The 19,066-nt window shown below is 50.8% G+C and overlaps 1 protein-coding gene across 6 annotated transcripts in view; it reads left to right on the top strand.

The window, feature by feature from the left end:
* KMT5B (lysine methyltransferase 5B) overlaps positions 1–16,620 on the top strand; it is a 51,853-nt gene extending 35,233 nt beyond the window's left edge. For 4 of the 6 annotated variants that reach the window (XM_036029790.1, XM_036029789.1, XM_028515211.2 and 1 more), the window contains 3 exons: positions 50–186; positions 5,718–5,914; positions 12,492–16,620. In XM_036029790.1, the coding sequence (XP_035885683.1) occupies positions 50–186; positions 5,718–5,914; positions 12,492–13,969 (1,812 nt within the window). In that variant the 3' untranslated portion in view covers positions 13,970–16,620. Of the gene's footprint in view, positions 1–49; positions 187–5,717; positions 5,923–6,905; positions 7,460–12,491 lie in introns of those variants that run through there. The other 2 variants (XM_036029791.1, XM_036029792.1) reach the window with 2 other exon arrangements.
* The last annotated feature ends 2,446 nt before the right edge of the window (positions 16,621–19,066 follow it).

The following is a 19,066-nucleotide window of genomic DNA, read 5'->3' as shown; positions in this document are numbered from 1 at the left end:
TAGTTTCTGCTTCAGGTATGTGTTTCTTACTGAGTTAATTTTATTTCAGTTTGTGTCAACCGGTCGAGACACAGCATGTGTGAAGGCTCTCAGAGATATTGAACCTGGGGAAGAAATTTCTTGTTACTATGGAGATGGGTTTTTTGGAGAAAACAATGAGTTCTGCGAGTGTTACACTTGTGAAAGGTATGCATAATATTCATTAAGATGTTCAGCTTTTTCATTCCTTTAACCACCTGATGATCGTGGGCATTAAATCACATTGTCTCGTCACTTAAATGCAGGGGTGGTCCTGTGCATTAGAACATCACACCCAGTACCAAACGCATAAACAAAATCACAGGATCCAGAACTTTTAGGGGCACTGGCACCTAACCCTGTAAACTCCCACTGTCACCAGCGGCTGTCCTCATGAATGGATCGGGATTCAAACGTGCATAAGGGGACAGCGGGAAATACACACCCGCACGCACACAGCCAGGGCGGGGTTGCCCCAAAATGGCAAGTGACGTTCCACCGCTGGCAGTCCTGTGCAGCCCTGGAGTAGTCTTGTGAATCACCACGCTGTGTCCTCTGGAATTTTTGTTTTGAGGCATAAAATAATTCCTAAGTTCCGTCCCTTAGTGGGGAACCTCTCTGTGTGACCCATTGGGACGCAGGCGTCCTTGCGGGAATCCCCCGGGTCTGCCTTAGCAGCACTGCTGTTCGGCGGCTCATTGGAGGAACCGCCGCCGGCCTGAGCTCCCAGAGACAGCTTCACAAGCTTATCATCCGGGGGGAGCTGCAGGCAGACCCCATCACAGCTTAGTGCACACTGTGTAGGCCACACTGCCCAGCAGACCTGGGCTTGTGCAGCCCATTTCGCATACCTTGCACTGCCCTGGACACCACGGATCTGGACTCATTCGGTGCTCACAGCCATCCTGCGAGAGGGCAGTAGCGACTGCCCCTTGCAGGGGCAGAAACTGAAGTACTGAGCCCGGTCAGCCTAACTTCAGAGCTCTCGTTCTTTGCGCTTCATGTTGCTTTCGCAAATACGAGCAGTAGTACTGGTTAGCGCTACTTCTCTGCCTGAAGACACCCAGCCTTAGTCCTGGATGGGCACCGTGGTGGGTTCCGCAGACGCCTCGTTCTCTTCTTCCTGGGTGGCCAGAGGTTTCCCCGCGTTGGGGTGGGGGATAACACTCACCTTTTTCTGTATAAAAATGGCATGAACATTGGTTGGATCTTAGACTAGTCCCCAAAAAGACCCTTTAATCTATGAAATAGCTTAACTATAGTTGATCGGTGCTTTAAAGTCATTGTACAGAGACAGCACAGTGTAGTGGGGTAAGTGCCTGGGACCCGGGGCAGGCTGCCGGGTTGCGTCCCGGGGCTCTGCACCTCGTTCGCCCTGAGGCCTGGGCAGCCCAGCCGCTTCTGTCCCTTAGCTACCTTAGGTGTCTGCGGTGTGAGGAGAGCACTAGGACTTAGTCCGCAGGTTTGCTGTGAGGATTAAATTAGTTATTTCACATAAAGTGTGTAGAACAGCACATAATTAACACTCAAATATTAACTATAAAATTGCATTGTGGTTTCTGGTTATAATTAATAGAAATGCCAAGAAGTCAGGGATTTTTATCTCTTTTATTTAATCCTATATTCCCCAGCATCCAGAATAGTACCTGGCACATAGTAGGTGCTTGATAAACATTTGCTAAATGAATGATTGAATGGAGCAGATGATACGCTAATAAGGTTTTAGAGGCAGTCCTGAAAGTGTAACTACGTACACAAGATTCCAAACCAGCCCTGAAACAGCTATCTCACTCATTCAGAGCTGCGTGTATCGTCATGTTCCTTAGGCGTGTTAATTCTCGTTATTGAGCCTTGGTTTCTCCCGGGTCATTTGGGGTCATCCCTCCTACTTCATAGGCTGCGTATGAACAGTAGGTAGAAACGTGCAAGTCCTTCCCAAGTGGAAAGGCCTCGTACACAGAACGGTATGCATGGCTGTTGCCACACTGTGTGAGCAGTTTGATCTGAAGCTTGGCTGCAAATAGTGTTCAAGTTCTCAGGAACACCAGTTAGATGAGAGGGTGAGAGTAGTCAAAGCAACTCATTCAGTTCTTCATCGGATACTGACTGAACAGCTGCTTTGTGTTGGGCCTGCATGAGCACGATAAACACGACTCATAAGCACAGCGCCAGTCGCGAGGGCAGTGTGTACACACATCCACTCTCACACGGTGCTGGGTGCTGGGAGGCGAGAAGAGGGGGCCCAGGGAAGGGCAGAGAGGGGGCGGAATTTTACCGAGGCGCTGAAGTAGCAGGTGAAGTGCCCGGATGCAGCGCATGCCTGCGTCTGGGCTGTGAGCGGCCTGACGCGCAGCGACTGTGGCACGTTCCCCATCAGCGCTGTAGATTTCACTCCGAAAATTGGAGGGATGGGATCTGATGAGGGGCCAACTCACTGTAGAGCTTATGGGAAAGTATGTTTGATTGATAGCCAAGAAAATATTTCTAAAGTAAAGAGAGATTTGCCTTAACAGATATTAAAAGATGCTGTGAAACAATTGTAGTCAAAACTTGATGATATTCACTGGCCAGAAATGGGCAGGCGGGTAAGAGGACATGAGTGGAGCCTGAAACAGGCCAGCACGAGGGTGCAGTGTATCCCATGTGCCCGCGGGCGTCCGCGTGTGCCGAGGGCTCCTTTCTGGCTGCAAGACTGATTGGCGCCCGAGTCCCGCCTTGTTCAAGGCTCAGCTGTCTCTCGTTATGTGTCTGGAAGAAAACAGCTAAATTCCGATCTCACACTATATAAAAATAAATTCCAGATGGGTTAAGAGCTTAAATTTTGAAATACAATGCAAAACTATTAGAACAATTTAGGAGGATATATGTCTAATATTGGTAACAATGAATAAGTATTCTACTAAGTAGAATAGTAGTAGAATACTACTAACAGTAGTAGTATTTTGAAAGAAGACAAGAAATGGTAAATACTGAAATTCTGAATGGCTGGAAATAAAGTCCAGGACAGACGATGAACTGAAGCGGGAAACGGCACACACACGAAAGTTAGTGTTGTGATAACAAAGGCTCCGGTGAGCTCGCGGGGGGAGGCGGACTCCAGCAGTAGAGAAAGGCGGGGGGGTGCCGCACAGAACGTGAGGACCAGAAACAAGGAAATGAAAACCATCAGGTATTCCTTTTCACTATCAATTGGCAGGATTTGAGGGGTGCGCTGCACACTGCTGGTGAGAACGTGGAGAAACAGGTACGGTGTTATTAGGGCCATGAGTAGCTGTAACCTTTTGGGAAAGGAATCTGGCAACGGGTGTCAGAAGGAAGTGCACCACTTACTTGGCAGTCGGTCGGTCCCATATGGAAGACTCTGTCCTGTGGAAACACGAGCACTGGCTTATGGATTCGGTGTCAGGAGCAGCGCGGCAGCCGTGTTCATGGTGGCGAGCGGGAAAGAGAGCCCGCAAGGTTCAGTGTTCACAACCTTTAGAACGTGTTCTATTCCAGTTGATTTGCCTGAGCTGTGACGATGGTAAAGCTGGTTGCTGAGTGAACGCGTGCATTATCCTGCTGACTCGGTTCACTCAGAAAACACCGACAACGATTTAGGTGTGCACACGGGGGTACAGAGGTGGGAGCTGAGGTGCCGGCAGGTGGGGAGCACTGCTCCCTCAGGGTTGCGGGGCTGCGGGGGGTTGGGAAGCACCACCGGTTTCCGCCTTTCAGGCGTTGCTGTCCTGGGCGGTCTGGCTCGCTGCAGCCAGCGCGAGCACGCGTCACGCTCCTGGGTTAGAGAGAAGAGGCGAGGGTCGTAGAGAAGCAGGTGAATAGTAGAGTTTTACTTAAAAAGGAAAAAACCTTCTACTTTCTAGATAAAATAATCCCACTACAATAATTTATTTTGTGTGTAAGCATATTTTTTTAAGTAAAGTCACTGGCTATATAACCACGCCTTTATTTTTTTTTTAATGTTTTTACAAAGATTGAATGATTGATTTATAGAGAGGGAAGGGAGGGAGAAAGAGAGAGAAACAACACCGTGTGGTTGCCTCTCATGTGGCCCCCACTGGAAATAACGGCCTGCAACCCAGGCATGTGCCCTGACTGGGAATGGAACCAGGACACTTTGGTTCGCAGCCCGTGCTCAACCCACTGAGCTATGCCAGCCAGGGCTTGTGTTTAAGCATAATTTTTAAGTGTAGCTCATCTTTCAGAAATATTATGTGTTATGGTAAAAGGACAGGGACTATCTAAAAATAATTTATTTCTTTATCCATACAAAATGAAATGGCCTTTGGGATTTATGGATTTACTTTCTGAAAGTACTTTGGGGTGGAGTTGAGTGTAATTGGTTGCCTGGCTTGGTGAGAATTTCCAGTGCACTTTCTGAGCCAAAGAGTTGAGGCAGTCCCACAGTAAGTTTTTTGTTGTTTTTATAAATTCATTAATAAAAATTCTAGGTGCATTCTGTGAAGGTGAAGAAAGCAGAAAGCAAGAATTCTCACCTTACCAAAAATAGTTTCCACTTTAGGGTTAAGTCTGTGCTTCCTAGCATTAAGAGTTAGGAGGGTGGGGAGAGAAAAAAAACTCTTGCTGTCCCTTAGCAAAAAGTCACACACCCGTTGCTTGGGAGGAGAAAGTCCTGAAGGAAGTCGGTCACGTGGGGTCTCGTGCAGGCAAGACCGCTTTCGCATCAGAGGTGTTCGCAGTCCGACCACAGGGTCGGACGCTGTTACTACTTGGCTTTCTTTTAGCAAGCTAAGGCCGATGAAAGGAGCCACGGAAGGCGATTTTAGCCCAACAGATTTCTCACTTCTTAAATGCAACAGGTAGTGCTTTTTTTAAAACCTCTTTAGTGTATAATTTATTCTTTTGCATGGAGCTGAGTAGAAGTTGCCCTTTATACACTGAATAAAGCAAAAATTTGCAAAAAAACAGATTCATTTAGGAAGTTTGGGAACTCTCCTGTTAAACACCTCACTTGAAAAGAATTTATATAAATACCAATCGTTAAAGCAGGTTAGAAATTATTCTTCTTATCCTGTGGTAAAAGCAAGTCTTCTAATTTTAATGTCTCCTGTTTAGTAACATTTTATTAACTTGATTATGGCCATTTGTTTGTCCAGTAACTCGAGAGGATCGACTTGGCAGGGTTTTGTGTTCCCGGGCTCGGGTTCTCGCCGAGACAGCCTCGCCTTCTGGTGCGGGACTTCAGCGGGGGCTCGTCGTGTCGACCATTAAGTTCTATCGGAATAATGACTTAATTTATGGAAATTGGTTTCTTTTTTAAATTTCTTAATTCTCAGTTTTTAGTAACGTAGTGTTAAATTGTGTAGAACAAAGCTGGAACATAATTAACAGGTGGGTTGTTTAAGCCACAGTGTAGACCACAATGTATTTCTGTATGTATACGGAATTAGTAAATTTCACCAACCAGTTTTGAAATTGAAGAATCAGTTATTTTCTTCATATAATTCTACAGGGTCCAGTAGCTTCTCACGGGCAGTTAGTGATTGACAGCAGTCATAACAACTTGTTGTTAATTTTATATAATATTTAATCTCTTTGGCGAGCCCTAGACCTGGCAGTCCCCGGGGGTGGTGGAGGCCCCTCCGCTCATCACGCCTGTGGACCGGACGGGCCTGGAGCCCGCGGCCTGTGGTCCGTAAGTACGCTGCTCGTGTGACGTGTGCTCTTTTCTCTTTCAGACGGGGAACTGGTGCTTTTAAATCCAGAGTGGGACTGCCTGCGCCTGCTCCTGTTATCAATAGCAAATACGGACTCAGAGAAACAGATAAACGTTTAAATAGGCTTAAAAAGTTAGGTGACAGCAGCAAACATTCAGACAGTCAGTCTGTCAGCTCTAACACTGATGCAGATACCACTCAGGAAAAAAACAATGCAAGTAAGTAAGGGACCTTTGATGAGCATATCTTTTTGGTTTTTTTAAATGTTTCAACATAGTTTGTTTCCTGAAGTGTGTGCTTCAATAGTTTTGATCTTTTAAATATTGAGAGATACCCTGGGTCTTCAGCGGCATCACAGGGTTCTAGAATGATCCACCCGCAAAAACGGTCTGTATCCCTCCTGCAGATTCAGTACGCTCGCCTAGACCCATTGCTCTGCTTTTCCTGACTACTTGGTACCTGGGTCTTCCATGCTCCATCACGTGTCCCAGGGTCATCTTGTGTATCATGCATGTGTCATATATAAGACATACTATATATGACATGTGTTAGTGTGTGTATACATGTTTTGAGAGCAGCATTCTCGAGGTGTTAGCTTCACCGCAGGGAAGCGGCTCCGAGCAGGTGGGATGGGGCGGGGCCACACGGGCGCACGCGGCCCCGTGCCCAGCCCGCTGTTAGGATGGCTGAGGGACTGGGGGTTCATAGCTTCTGGCTTCAGGGTTTACTTGCCCTTTTCAAAATGAACTGACCCAGTTCACCGCCAGTTACCAGGATTAGATTGTGATAAAGGACCATTTTAAATGTCCCTGCACTTTTTTGGTGACATATTAGCTGCCACCAAAAAGCACGGTGAGAAGGAGAAAGCAGCAAGCTTTAAGATGCCGGTTGTGGGGGTGGGGACCAGACCTGATGGAACTGAATAAAGAATGAAGAAGACAGAGTAAAGGAAGAGAAGAAAGCCTAAGCAGAGAAAACGCATCGTCTCGGAGCTCCGAAGTCCTGGGACCGACCTGCTCCGGCTGCGCTGAAGTAGTGGGCTCTCTGGTCTGGCTCCTCCCTGGCAGGGATCGAGTTTGAGGGTTTTGACCTGGTGATCCCCAGAGTCTGCCTCTTCGGGCACTAAATGTTCATAGATACTTCTAGGCACCAGAGTATCCTCTGAGATCTGGTTATTTTAGGCTCTTCTCCCTCTCTTCATGTTTTCAGCCCAGCACTGGGTGCTGCCCTCCCTTCAGAAAACCCCGAAGAAAAGGGAAAGTGTCTCCCGTGATGGCGAAGGTCAATGCCGTGAATTCCCGAATCTACCTGCTGCCGGGAGTCAGAGGACAGACGTCCCCTCTGTAGTGTAACAGTGACCCTGTGCACCCAGTCCCGCTCATAATGTCCGGAGTGCACGAGACAAGAGCAGTTAGTCCGTCATTCGCTGTGACTGTTGGTTCTGACAATAAATGCAGCATAATCAATGCTTGTTTTCTGAGTCTGGTTCCTTGGTGACACTGGAGACTTGTGAAGCCTGCATGTGGAGACTGCCGCGGCGCTGTCCCCATTGAGTGGCTCTGGCATTCCGCGGGGTGTTTTGTGTTTTTATGCATTAACTGGGTTTCTAATGTAAAGATTCTCAATTCGGTACACCACAGTTTAAAAGATTGGAATACAAATATTTTTTGGAAGGTATTGAGTGTACTATATACTATGTGAGCATCAGGGAATATTTATCAATAAACCAAATATTTTTAAAAATTTTTAAATTTATTTTTAGAGAGAAGGGAAGGGAGGGGGAGAAGCATCGATGTGGACGAGCGACAGCGAGCGGTTCCCTTCTGTGCATCCCGGCGTGGCCGCGGCCGCAGCCCCGCTCGTCTGGGATTTAGCAGCTACAGGAACTGCTTTCCTGAGCAGCATGTGTGTTCTTTTTAAAGAAACATTTCTGCCTAGTGGAAGGAGAAATTACTTTTTCCGTGCACATCCTTTTTCATAAGGTAGATGAGAGCCACAACCTGACAGTTCGCTTTAGTGTCCAGAGAGGGGAGACGGGAAGAAACCCATCTTTACAAATTCACTTCGCAAGCCTGAGTTATGCCATTGTTGGAAAATTCTGGTTTTTCAGGTCTCTTGTGCCTTGATGGCTGGGCCACCCCCTGTAGTCAGTGCCCTGATGCAGGGTGTGTGTCACTGCAAATGCCACAGTTGGGGCAGGACCCAGCAGCCTTGGCCAGGGCGCTAAGGCTCTCTGAACTGAGGGGAGCCTGTCCTGGAGGCGGGGCTGCTCGCCGCTCTCCAGTCTCGCCCGTTGTAGGTCGCGCCCCCCCCCCCCCCCCGACCTGAGCGCGGGGGTCTGCGTCAGGCCCTGGCCCAGGGCCTGTTCACGGCAGCCGTGGTTGGTCTGTGTTGGCCACGTGAGGCGGGCGCTGCTGGCTCGGGTTCTGAAGTGTCAGCTGTGTGTGACCCTTGTATTGTTACCTCGGTTCACACTGACAGCGCGCACACCTGGGGCTTTCCGTCCGGACACAGCCGCGGCACTCGGGAAACCTCGGTGTCGTTCGGCTGCTCTTGCGTCTGGCTGTCACTCCTGACACCCGTGCAGGGCTGCCACATGATTTTCAGGACACCCAGAAATGACCGCGATGGCCATGCTGCGGCTCCTTTGCCCATGAGTTGGGCCTGGCATACCTTAGAGGTAGTGCCTAAGAACTTGGGATCTTGCCCTGCCTGGTGTGGCTCAGTGGATAGAGCGCCAGCCTGCTAACCAAGGGGTCTTTGATTGGAGTCCTAGTCAGGGCACGTGCCTGGGTTGCACGCCAGGTCTGCACTGGTGGGCACTTGAGAGGCAACCACACATTAATGTTTCGCTTCCTCCCTTCCCCTCTCTCTAATAAAATTAATTAATTAATTAATTAATTAAAATTTTTAAAAACCTTGGGATCTTGAACCATAGAGCTCAGTGGAGATCCCATCTCTGCCCTTCGCCAGACGGACAGTCTTAGGCACACGGGTCCTGTGAGCATGGTTCTCACAGAGGTGTAATGGCTCATCAGAGAATGCTTGTTAGCACTGAGATCGTGCTTGCTTGGCCATTTGCATAGCACCTGCTATATTATAATTGCAAAGAATGTCGCTCCACCTGAAATTACTGTCTAGGTGTACGCATTTGGGGCTTTTCCTGGACAGCGGGGAAGAGAGTCACAGATGGCGTGTCAGTGCAGGCACCGGGGCGGCCACAGTCAGAATCCTTAGTCTCTTCTTTTTCAAAGATTTTATTTATGTTTAGAGACGGGGGGAGGCAGGGAGAACGGGGAGAGACATGGATGTGCCAGAGAAAGGTCCATCAGTTGCCCTTGCATGCCCCGAACTGGGGACCAAGTCCACAGCCCAGGCCTGTGCCCTGACCAAAGTCGAACCGGTGACCACCTGCTCTGCAGGGTGATGCCCAGCCCGCTGAGCCACCCCAGTCAGGGTGGAGCCCTCAGTCTCTCGCCTTAGTCACTCTGCTCTCATTTCTGCCCAGCTTGCGTGTATGTTTTTCTTTTAACCTTTGATTTGACACACCTTTCAGCTGGACTTCTGAAGAGAGAATGCTTTTTAGGCAAAGTGAGAACACACTATAACGACATAAACCTAAGTGGAATCTCTGTTGAAACCATCTGTAGCCTCAAATATTCTATTTTGTGCTGTTGCGAACACACACCCAAGTGCTTTGTGAGTGAGTCACTGCTGTCAGCTAACAGTGACCCCCTGGGAAAGCGGGGTGCTGGGGGTAGGCAGGGGGAGCTGGGACCCAGAATCCCCGTAAAACAAGACACTTCTAATGGGTCAAAACAGGTGCCCAAGGAAGGGGACGCTCAGGCCTTGGTGGGCCACACAGCAAAGGCTTCCTGTCCTGCATAGAGAGTCACGGTGGGCTCCCTGGGAGAAGGGTTTTCCCAAGTTGAACCTTAAAGGAGGGGAAGCGCTGACCAAGTGAAGCATATTCAGAGGAGGGGGGTTTTATTTTTGAAAAACAGCCCTGGCTAGTGTGGCTCAGTGGACTGAATGCCAGCCTGCGAATCAAAGGGTTGCCAGTTCGATTTCCAGTCGGGGCACATGCCTGGGTTGTGGACCAGGTCTCCAGGGTGTGTGAGGAGCAACCGATGAATGTTTTTCTCGCACATCAATATTTTTCTTACTCCTTTCCTCTCCCTGTAAAAATAAGTAAAATAATTTTTACATTATTTTAAAAATAAATTGGGGGTGAGTGTAGGACTTGTATAAGTGGAGTCTGTCACAGCTGGACTAGGCGGCGAGAAGAAGGGATGGGAGCATGACTCAGAGTTGTGGACTTCACTCTTAGGGCGTTAGGTTACTGTACGGTCGAGAGCGCAGAAGCGACATGGTGCATGTACTGGGAAGATCATTTTGGCTGCATGGCGGGGAGTGGGGTGTTGGGGAAGCAGGAGCAGAGACAAGAAAGGGCGGAAGCTGCTGCCCTCGTTCAGGCAGGAGGCTGTGGCAGCGGTGGGGAGAGGTGGACCCCGCAGGACATGGCGGTTGACTGGGAGAGGCGGTCAACCGCTAGGGAAAGCAAGCATCAGGAACGCCCCCCCGGGGTCCGCTTGGGCAGCTGGGCGGACTGTGGTGGCGCGCGCCCAAATGGAGACGTGTAGAAGGAGAAGCGGCCGCGAGACTTGATGGAGAGTTCAAGTTAAGCGTGTTCGCTGAGGGCCTTACGAGACAGCCTCGGAGGGAGGGCCAGATGCCAGTGGGTGTTCGGTGAGAGGGGTCGATGATGCAGGAGAGATCACGCTGGAGAAGGTGGTTCGGGAACTGCCAGCGGGTCGGTGGTGACAGCCGTGGGGCGTGGGTGCCTGTCACCCCGAGGCCTGAGGAGTGCCGTCTCGGGGCAGTCCCAGGGAGAGTGCTCTCGTGGACAGCCGAGGGGGGAGGGTTTTCCTGGAAAATGAATGGTGAGCAGTGTCACATTCTGCAAAGAAAGGTAAGGGCTCCGAGCGTTCACTGGATTTCACGACCCGGAGGTTGTCGGAGGTTGGCCGAGGCCCTCACGCCGCGGGCAGGCTGGGTCCAGACTTGAGGGGTGGAGCTGTGGGGAGTGCAGGGCGTGTGTGTGATGGTGATGTGCGACTGGCGGGGGTGCAAGGCGGGAGGGGGCGGGAAAGGGGGAGGTCGAGTTGAGAACCGCTGACCTGGTCCTGGAGCGGCCCTTGAGGGGCCGTGGGCCGAGCAGAGGACCACCACAGCCGCCCGGAGAAGATGGAGCGCAGAACACCGGTGTGTGCCGACCTCCATGAGCCCGTCTCCTTGGTCCGCCTCGGAGGAAGCCCTGGAAGAAGCAGAAAGAAATTGTTTAGCCAAAGAATTCCCAGAATATCCTTATGTTTTAAAAATAATTTTGAGCAAATGCTGTGTCCGGTTCACACCAGTTTTCCAATGGAGCGGCATCCAGGCTTGACCACTGTTCAAAAGGTAGCGACCTGCTCGGGGACAGTGAGTCTCTGGCCTGGGAATCCTGCCGGCGTGGGGACCTCAGAGCCATTTAGGAGCCAGTCTCGAGCACAGAGCCTTCAGTTCCCGATGGCGCGGTCATTTTGGAAAGCTTGTTACCCATCCTTGCTCTTCTCAGTAAAAACTCACGGTAGCTGATTGCCTAGCCGTGCAGAAGGAACAGCAGTTGCCCGGCAACCCTCAGGCATGGAGTAAGCAACAGTCTCTGTCTGGCAGTGCGCTGGGCCTGCCCACGTGCGTTGTTTTCCTTCTCCGTCGCCTCTGGTGAGAGGTGGTGATTGTGAGACCCTCTCAGCTTCCGTAGTGAATGAGGGGAAGGGGTATCTGGATGGGTGGGGGCTTTCAGGTGGGGACTGTGGGAAGCTAGTTGAGGGGTCGACTCACGTAAAGCATGGTATGTGTAGGTCCGGTCCCAGTGTACATGCGTGCAGAGAGAGAACAGCAACGGGGCAGGTCAGAGGCTCCCCTGGGGCGCAGCTGGGACTTGAGCCACGTATCGGCCTCGTGTAAAGCCCTTCAGCTGTCACCCCAGTTCTCAGGTGGAGGTGTTCAGTAAGATCATCGTGACCTCTCTGCATCCTTGTCCAGAGGAAGGAAGTCGGAGGCCCCCCACCCGAGGGTAATTCTGGCCACAGGCAGTCGAGGGGGGGACGGGGCCAAGTGAGTCCCGCTGCTCCTTTCAGCGCTGACGGGAGCGACTTGGTGCAGGTTTTGGGGTGATTGTCTCTTGGGGATACAGTGTGTGGTTCTTAGGACCTGTTCTTGCTTGAAGCCACTGGGATAGAATTCATCTCTTTGACCCCATTTGCAGTGTGTTTCTGTCCTAGATTTACTAGTCAAATAATACACTTACTTCGAGTTAATACGCAATTGGATTTTAGAAACCTACTTTAAATGATTATTCTAAGGACTTGTGAAAGGGAAAAAAAGCTATGATTTTTCCTTAACTTCAAATCTTTTATGTGGTAAAATAATAAATTAGGAATAGAAATACTTCTGTTGGACCAGTATAATAATGATAGATCTTAATCTATCATTAAGTGTAGAGTGAAAACTGGTTACTTGTACTGAGCTCTTTAAATACCCAATTCAGAAGTGAAGAGATGCTCTGTAAATTAGAGGCAGAGATTGGAAGGGAAACTGTGGGAACGCTTACGTATAGGCAGGAACTGAGCCGGGGTCTTTCTGCCCTGTGTTTGTATAATCCGAAGGTCACATCACTGAGAATCTGGTTTGGGGCATTGTTTTGTGTTACCAAGGCTGTTTCTCATCTTTTTTTTTTTTTTAACTTTGCAGCTCCTAGCCGAAAATCTTCAGTTGGCGTGAAGAAGACCAGCAAGAGCAGAACGTTAACGAGGCAGTCCGTGTCAAGAATTCCAGCTTCTTCCAACTCTACCTCATCTAAGCTAACTCACATAAATAATTCCAGGGTACCAAAGAAACTGAAAAAGCCTGCAAAGCCTTTACTTTCAAAGGTAAAATTGAGAAATCATTGCAAACGGCTGGAGCAGAAGAGTGCTTCGAGAAAACTCGAGATGGGAAACTTAGTCCTTAAGGAGCCTAAAGTTGTTCTCTATAAAAATTTGCCACTTAAGAAAGATAAGGAGCCAGAGGGACCAGTACAAGCCGCAGTGGCGAGTGGGTGCTTGACTAGACACGCCGCGAGAGAGCACAAACAGAACTCCGTGCGAGGGGCCCCTCCGCCCGGGGAGGGCGCTCCCAGCGCGTACACGACCAGGCGGTCCGTGAGGACGAGAATGAACTTGAAGGAGACCTCTGACATCAAGCTGGAACCAAATACATCGGACGGCTATGAAAACGGTTTGACTGAGCCTTGCCCAGACACTGGCGAGCAGCCGGCTCCGGTGGTGCAGGGCGAGGACCTGGCTCATGACACTGCACAGAGAGGGGACGCGAAGTGTCCTAAGAGTGACAGCAGCATCATAAAGAAGAAGTCACGACAAGGAAAACTTGTGAAACAGTTGGCAAAAGCAGAGGAATCCCCTCCGGTGCGTGATCCTCCCGGAAAAGCCGGCCTGGTGCCTGATGGGACCGGACCCCTCTGCGACCAGGGCCAGCACAGCGGCGCGGAGGGCGTGCCCGGCAGCTACTTGGACTGGGCCTCCGCGCCTCTGGATGGCGCGGTGGTGACGTCAGATGGCTTCAAAACAAAAGACGGCTTCAGAACTGCGAAAAGTAAAAAGAAGAGGCGGATCACAAGGTATGACGCACAGTTAATCCTGGAAAATAACTCGGGGATCCCCAAACTGACGCTTCGAAGGCGTCACGACAGCAGCAGCAAGACAAATGACCCGGAGAATGACGGGATGAATTCTTCCAAAATAAGCATCAAGTTAAGTAAAGACCATGAAAACGATAATAATCTGTATGTAGCAAAGCTTAATAATGGATTTAACTCAGGATCAGGTAGTAGTTCTACAAAATTAAAAATCCAGCTGAAGCGGGACGAGGAGAGTCGGGGGTCATGTACAGAGGGGCTGCACGAACACGGGGTGTGCTGCAGCGACCCCCTGTCCCTCCTGGAGTCTCGCATGGAGGTGGACGACTACAGTCGGTACGAGGAGGAGAGCACGGACGGCTCCTCGTCCTCGGAGGCGGGCGGAGAGGAGGAGGACTGCGAGGACGACCTGGAGGACGACTTCATCCCCCTCCCGCCGGCCAAGCGGCTGCGGCTGATCGTCGGGAAGGACTCCATAGATATTGACATCTCTTCCCGGAGGAGAGAGGACCAGTCTCTGAGGCTTAACGCGTGAGCTCTGGGCCCGCCGTGGCCCGGACGGCTGCTGTGACGAATGAAAAATTCCCGTCACTCACTCCTCGGCTGAAACGTTTGAGCGCAGCACTTCTCTCGTCTCCTCACCCATCGGCATAACACGTAGCGAGTGTACAGCGTGCTGACTCTCCGGAAAGTCTGATTCGTGCACATTTTTATTGTACTTTTTACATAGCCTTCTTATGTGCAATTCTGAGTTAGCGATGAAGCCCCGTTGTAAAATAAAGGCTCAAGCAGAACTGTACAGTGACAGCAGCTTTCCACGCAGGACATTGGAAACAATAATGTGGCTACACAATTTTTTTTAACTTTAAGAGCATTAACTAGCTCTTTAATATATGACTAAACAATAATTTAAAACAAATCATAGTAGCAGCATATTAAGGTTTTCTAGTATATGCTAATATCACCAGCAATGATCTTCGGCTTTTTGATTTATTTGCTCGATGTTGCCCCCTTGGAGTTTTGTCAGTTCCACGCTGTTGGCTGGCCCGGGCGCACTGTGTGCGGCCTCGGTTGGAAGTCAGGTTGGTTTCTTTACAAAAAGAGTACAGCTGGCGTGCGGCGGCCACCTTCCCCGTGCATCGTGTGTACGAGGTAGCAGAGTGCGGGATGAGTTTCGGTGCGGCGTATTTATTGCTTGTCATGTAAGTTAAAGACCTTGTATTTAACACTTTTCAATACTTTTAGATAAAATTGTTCTTTGCAAGAATGATTGGTGCTTATTTTTTCAAAAATTTGCTGTGAACAATGTGATGACAACAAGCAGCATTGATCTGATGAACTACAGCTCTCTTAATTTGGGTCTTCAAGTTTTCTGTTGCACTTGTAAAATGCTACAAGGAATATTAAAAAACTCTATTCACTTTAACTTATAATAGTTTATGAAATAAAAACATGAGTCACAGCTTTTGTTCTGTGGTAACCTATAAAAATGTTTGTCTCTGAAATTCAATGTAAAGAACTGAAACAATGTATATGTTGTAAATATTTGTGTGTTGTGAGAAATTTTTGTCATAAGAAATTAAAAGAACTTACCAGGAAGGTTTTTAAGTTTAGAAATATCCATGCCAATAAAATAGGAAATTATAAATATATAGTTTTAAGCACTGCATCAGTGGGAGTTCTTGGCTTATGTTAGTTTATGTATGAAAAATATCAAAGAGTTTTTGACTATATTATCAGTTAAACAAAAAGAAGAGTCAGATTTAATTTGTTTTTGAAGCACTTTGAGAAGAGAAATTAATTTTAAGTAACTTAATGAGCAAAATTTTACTACTTTATGTTCAGCATCAGTCTTTCCTTTTTCTGGATTATTTTACAAATCGTCGGACACAGCGTCGGGGATTGAACCCATGACAGGCGTTGGCGCCAGCCGGCCGTTTTCTGGAAAGTGTGTGCGTGAGCTCTGACGCACAGCGTTCCCCAGCGAGACCGAGTCAGAGCGTGCGTGTCGTGTCTGGCGGGGCAGCCCAGGTGTCACCTCGCTCAGAGGAGGTGGCAGGTCACGCGAAGTCCCGTGGAGAAAACCTCCGTGCTCACTGTTGTCCCGGTTCCCACCAATGTTGAGATTCTGAGACGTTGAAGCTCCTTAACACTATGGCCAGCAGGTTCCAAGTAGAAATTAATAACATCCATAAAAGTTGTTTAAATCGAGAGGTTTTTTTCCCTCCTCCTGTTCCTCAAGGAATCACTTCTGTAGTCTTGTCCCATCCTCGTGTGTCAACGGTGCAGTCGAACCCCTCAGGTACCCGTGTGGCAGCACGTGGCCACAGCTTGGGTCCACCCAGGGTCCTCACCTGGGAAGCGGGGTGGCCCCCGGGGTCAGCCCGCTCGGAGCGCTCCACAGACCACGAGCCGCTCTCACCGCGCCCCCGCACAGAAGTGTGAGACTCGCGCCACCAAGGGAGGCCGGCCGGAGGGTCACCTCTTTGATTCCTACTTTAGTTTGGGGAGTTTTGTAGAGGGCCAGAGACCAGATCTTGAACTGATTCTTGGAAGACCAACAATAGCCATTTCAGGAAATTCGGTCTTAAGGGAAAAGTAATAAAATAATCATATTTCTCACTTTTCTCCATTTTTTTAAAGCTTCATTTTAGTAACTTATTGATGATGTTAGTTTTAACTTGATGGCGGCCTTGCCCTTTGAGCCGACCCTCCCGTGCGTCCGAGTGGTGATGTCGTGCGGGCGCCTTGCCGGGAGGCCGCTTCTGAGTTAGCGCTGGGGCCCGGGAGCTGCCCCAGCTCCGCGGGGGGTGCAGCGAGGCCCACCCAGCGCGGCCTGGCAGGGGTCGGTGAGACTTCCACTCGGTAAAACTCTTAGCTCGAGCTTATGCAATGATTGGTAAAGACTTTGGCATTGTAAGAATTAGGAAATGATCATAGAAATATATGTAAAGTATTCAATTTTCAATCATTTTTCAAACTACTGTTTTAAATTGTTTTGCTGAGTTGTAATACTTTTGAGATACAATGTATTCCTTGTACTGAAAGAATGAAAAAAAAAAGGACTTTTTCAGCATTTGAGGTAAGTTCTTTAACGTTTCATTAAAAACATTTTTTACAAATATTTTGTACATGCACTTGCAGTATTGAGGTTAATCATTTTAATAAATTCGGAAATTAAAACAGTCTGGCCGGTGTTCAGTGTATCTGAGAAGAGGAGGTCAGAGCGGCTTCCTCCCACAGGCCTTTCGTTTGAATTAGAGTTTGTGGAATCGGCGTTTCTAAAGCTTTTCAGTCTCTCCGAGTGAGGCGTTCTCGGACCCCCTGTCTCTCCCTGCCCCTGGCTCAGAGCCCCTGTCTGTGGCTCATTCAGAAGAAAAGAGGGTCAGCACTCATCCCTCCGTCTTCCCGGGGCTACTGTTAAAGGTCACTCGCTCCTCAGCCCTCGGGCCCACCAAGATCTTTGCAACCCGGTTATTAATGGTTCCTGGTGACTGGGTGTTTTTCTCACTGGATTGGACAGAACTGGCGTGGGTCCTTCCTCCCGGTGACTGGAGCCTAAGCCTCATTGAGAGAGGACATGACGGGGTGGCCGGCTCTGCAACCTGTGTGCGAGGGGCCCTGGGCGAGCCGCTGACCCCCAGGCTGTCCAGCACCTGGAGGTCGGGGCGAGCCGTGCACTCAAGGAGGCCGAGGTGGCGAGGGTGCCTGGTGCAGGCCAGACGAGAACGCGCAGGCTTCCCGATCCACTGAAATCCACCCAAACTTGGGTCCCCGTGTGGGGGAAAGGCTCACCTGTGGCACCCCCGTTACACACTCGGGCCTCTCGCCCAGTCTCAGGTTTCCTCTCCGCTCCTTTCTGACAACCAGCAGCAGCTCGCGTGTCCTGTGCCACCCACAGCCCCGCGTGATTTCTGTTTCTCGGGTGCCATCACGTTTGCTGCAGGACCCACTGACACTTGGAGCGAAGTGCAGCAAGCTGCTGGCCTTGGGCCCTTGCGCAGCCCCAGGGTCAGGGTCAGGGTGAGTGGGACCCTCGCCTGCAAGGGTTGGGGGTAAGTGGGCATCCAGCCTTCTCCCTCCCCGGGGTCATGAGAGGAGCCTGGGCTTCGTGTTTGCCCAGCGACCCCGAGGAAAGGCGGGTTTTTATTCTTCAGGAAGCCTCAGGAGTGTGGGTGGGCAGGACTGGGAAGGGGTCACCCACCCAGGCTGCCTCCAACCCCTTCCTGCGACTCGGCTCCTCCACTCCTCCCTGGGCACAGGCACAGGTGGAATGCTGCCTACCCTGAGGACAGAAGACGGACCGCAGCCTCAGAGAGATGGCTTTGGTAATGGTTTTTGTTTTTGTCTTAAAGTCTGTGCCTGTCAGGTATGTGTTTTTCTGCCAAGCTGCAGGAGACAGTGACTTCTGTCTTTGGGCTGTGACCCACCCTGTGGAGCCCTCTCTGCTGAGGTGAGACAGCTCTCGGGGTGTACCGGGCCCACCAGGGTCTGGCAGGGGATTTGCAGGAGCTCCCAGTCCCAGGCCTGAGCAGGCAGCGTCCAGAGCAGTGGGAGTCCGGGGGGCTGCTGCATTGCTCCAGCGTGTGGGGAGGGTACATGCTGTGTGAGGGGCAGGGCGGGGGTGTGAGGTTTGAGTGTTTTCCTTGGGTGTGACCAAAGCCGTGGAGCATATGCAGTGGCCGAGGGAATGAAGACCGGCAGGCCCTGCCGACACAGGCATGGACGCGGGTGCCGTCAGGCCATTGGTGGTCCTGACCCCGGAGAACACGGGAAGCCCGTGGCAGCACCGTCTGCAGGAGCCAGCGCAGCGGAGAGGGGGAAGGGGGTGGGGGTTGCTGCGAGAGCAGGGACGACAGCCAGCGGGAGGGGCGGTGCCCTGAAGGGAGGGGATTGCTCCTGTCGGTGAGGACCAGCATCTCTGACGGCTCTGACGGTCGGAGGGGAAGCTTCCATGGGGCTGAGTTCCAAGAAGGGAAGTGAAGGCGTCTCTCAGAGTCTGGGGGAGGAGGGGTGGTCTTAGGAAGCCAGCTCCGGCTTCCTTGCTAACAAGGGGAGAGGGGACAGCTGGGCGGGGGGGGGGGGGGGGGGGGGAGGTTAAGGGGGAGTCAGCCAGTCCCAGCGAGAGGGAGTTTCAGCTCTGCAAAGTGGGAGGCTGGGGGAGCCCAGAGTGAGGAGGGGATGAGAAGCCCCCAGACCCGAAGAGCCTGAAGAAGATTTGAAATGGAGAAAGGGAAAGCAAGCTAAGAAACCTAGTGTGATTCACACACGAATCTTCACAGGGTCACCGTCGGTCGCCCGCGGTGCCCCGGGCTGGCGGGAGCTGCCTGCACAGGCGAGGCGTCAGGCCCTCTGCTCCGTGGGCCACAGCAGAGCGCAGGGCTGGAGGGCACGAGGGTGCAGGTTCAGGTGGGCAGGGAGGGCTTGGACCAAGAAGGGCCTGGAGTGCGCACGCAGTTTAGGGAAGAGACGAAGGGTCTGCAAGGGGCGGGGGGAGGGGAGTGTCCTGGCTCAGACGGACCTGGTGGTTGGAGCTGAGGGCACCCACAGAGACGGCAGACAGACAGACAGACATCCTTCCTCGTGCATCCTGGGAACCAAGCAGCCCTGCCTGCAGGCGGGCAGAAACGGA

The sequence above is a fragment of the Phyllostomus discolor genome, chromosome 6 (assembly GCF_004126475.2).
Source record: "Phyllostomus discolor isolate MPI-MPIP mPhyDis1 chromosome 6, mPhyDis1.pri.v3, whole genome shotgun sequence".
Lineage (NCBI taxonomy): Eukaryota > Metazoa > Chordata > Mammalia > Chiroptera > Phyllostomidae > Phyllostomus > Phyllostomus discolor.
The sequence above is the reverse complement of the archived record's forward strand: the minus strand, read 5'-3'. Positions and strand labels throughout refer to the sequence as shown.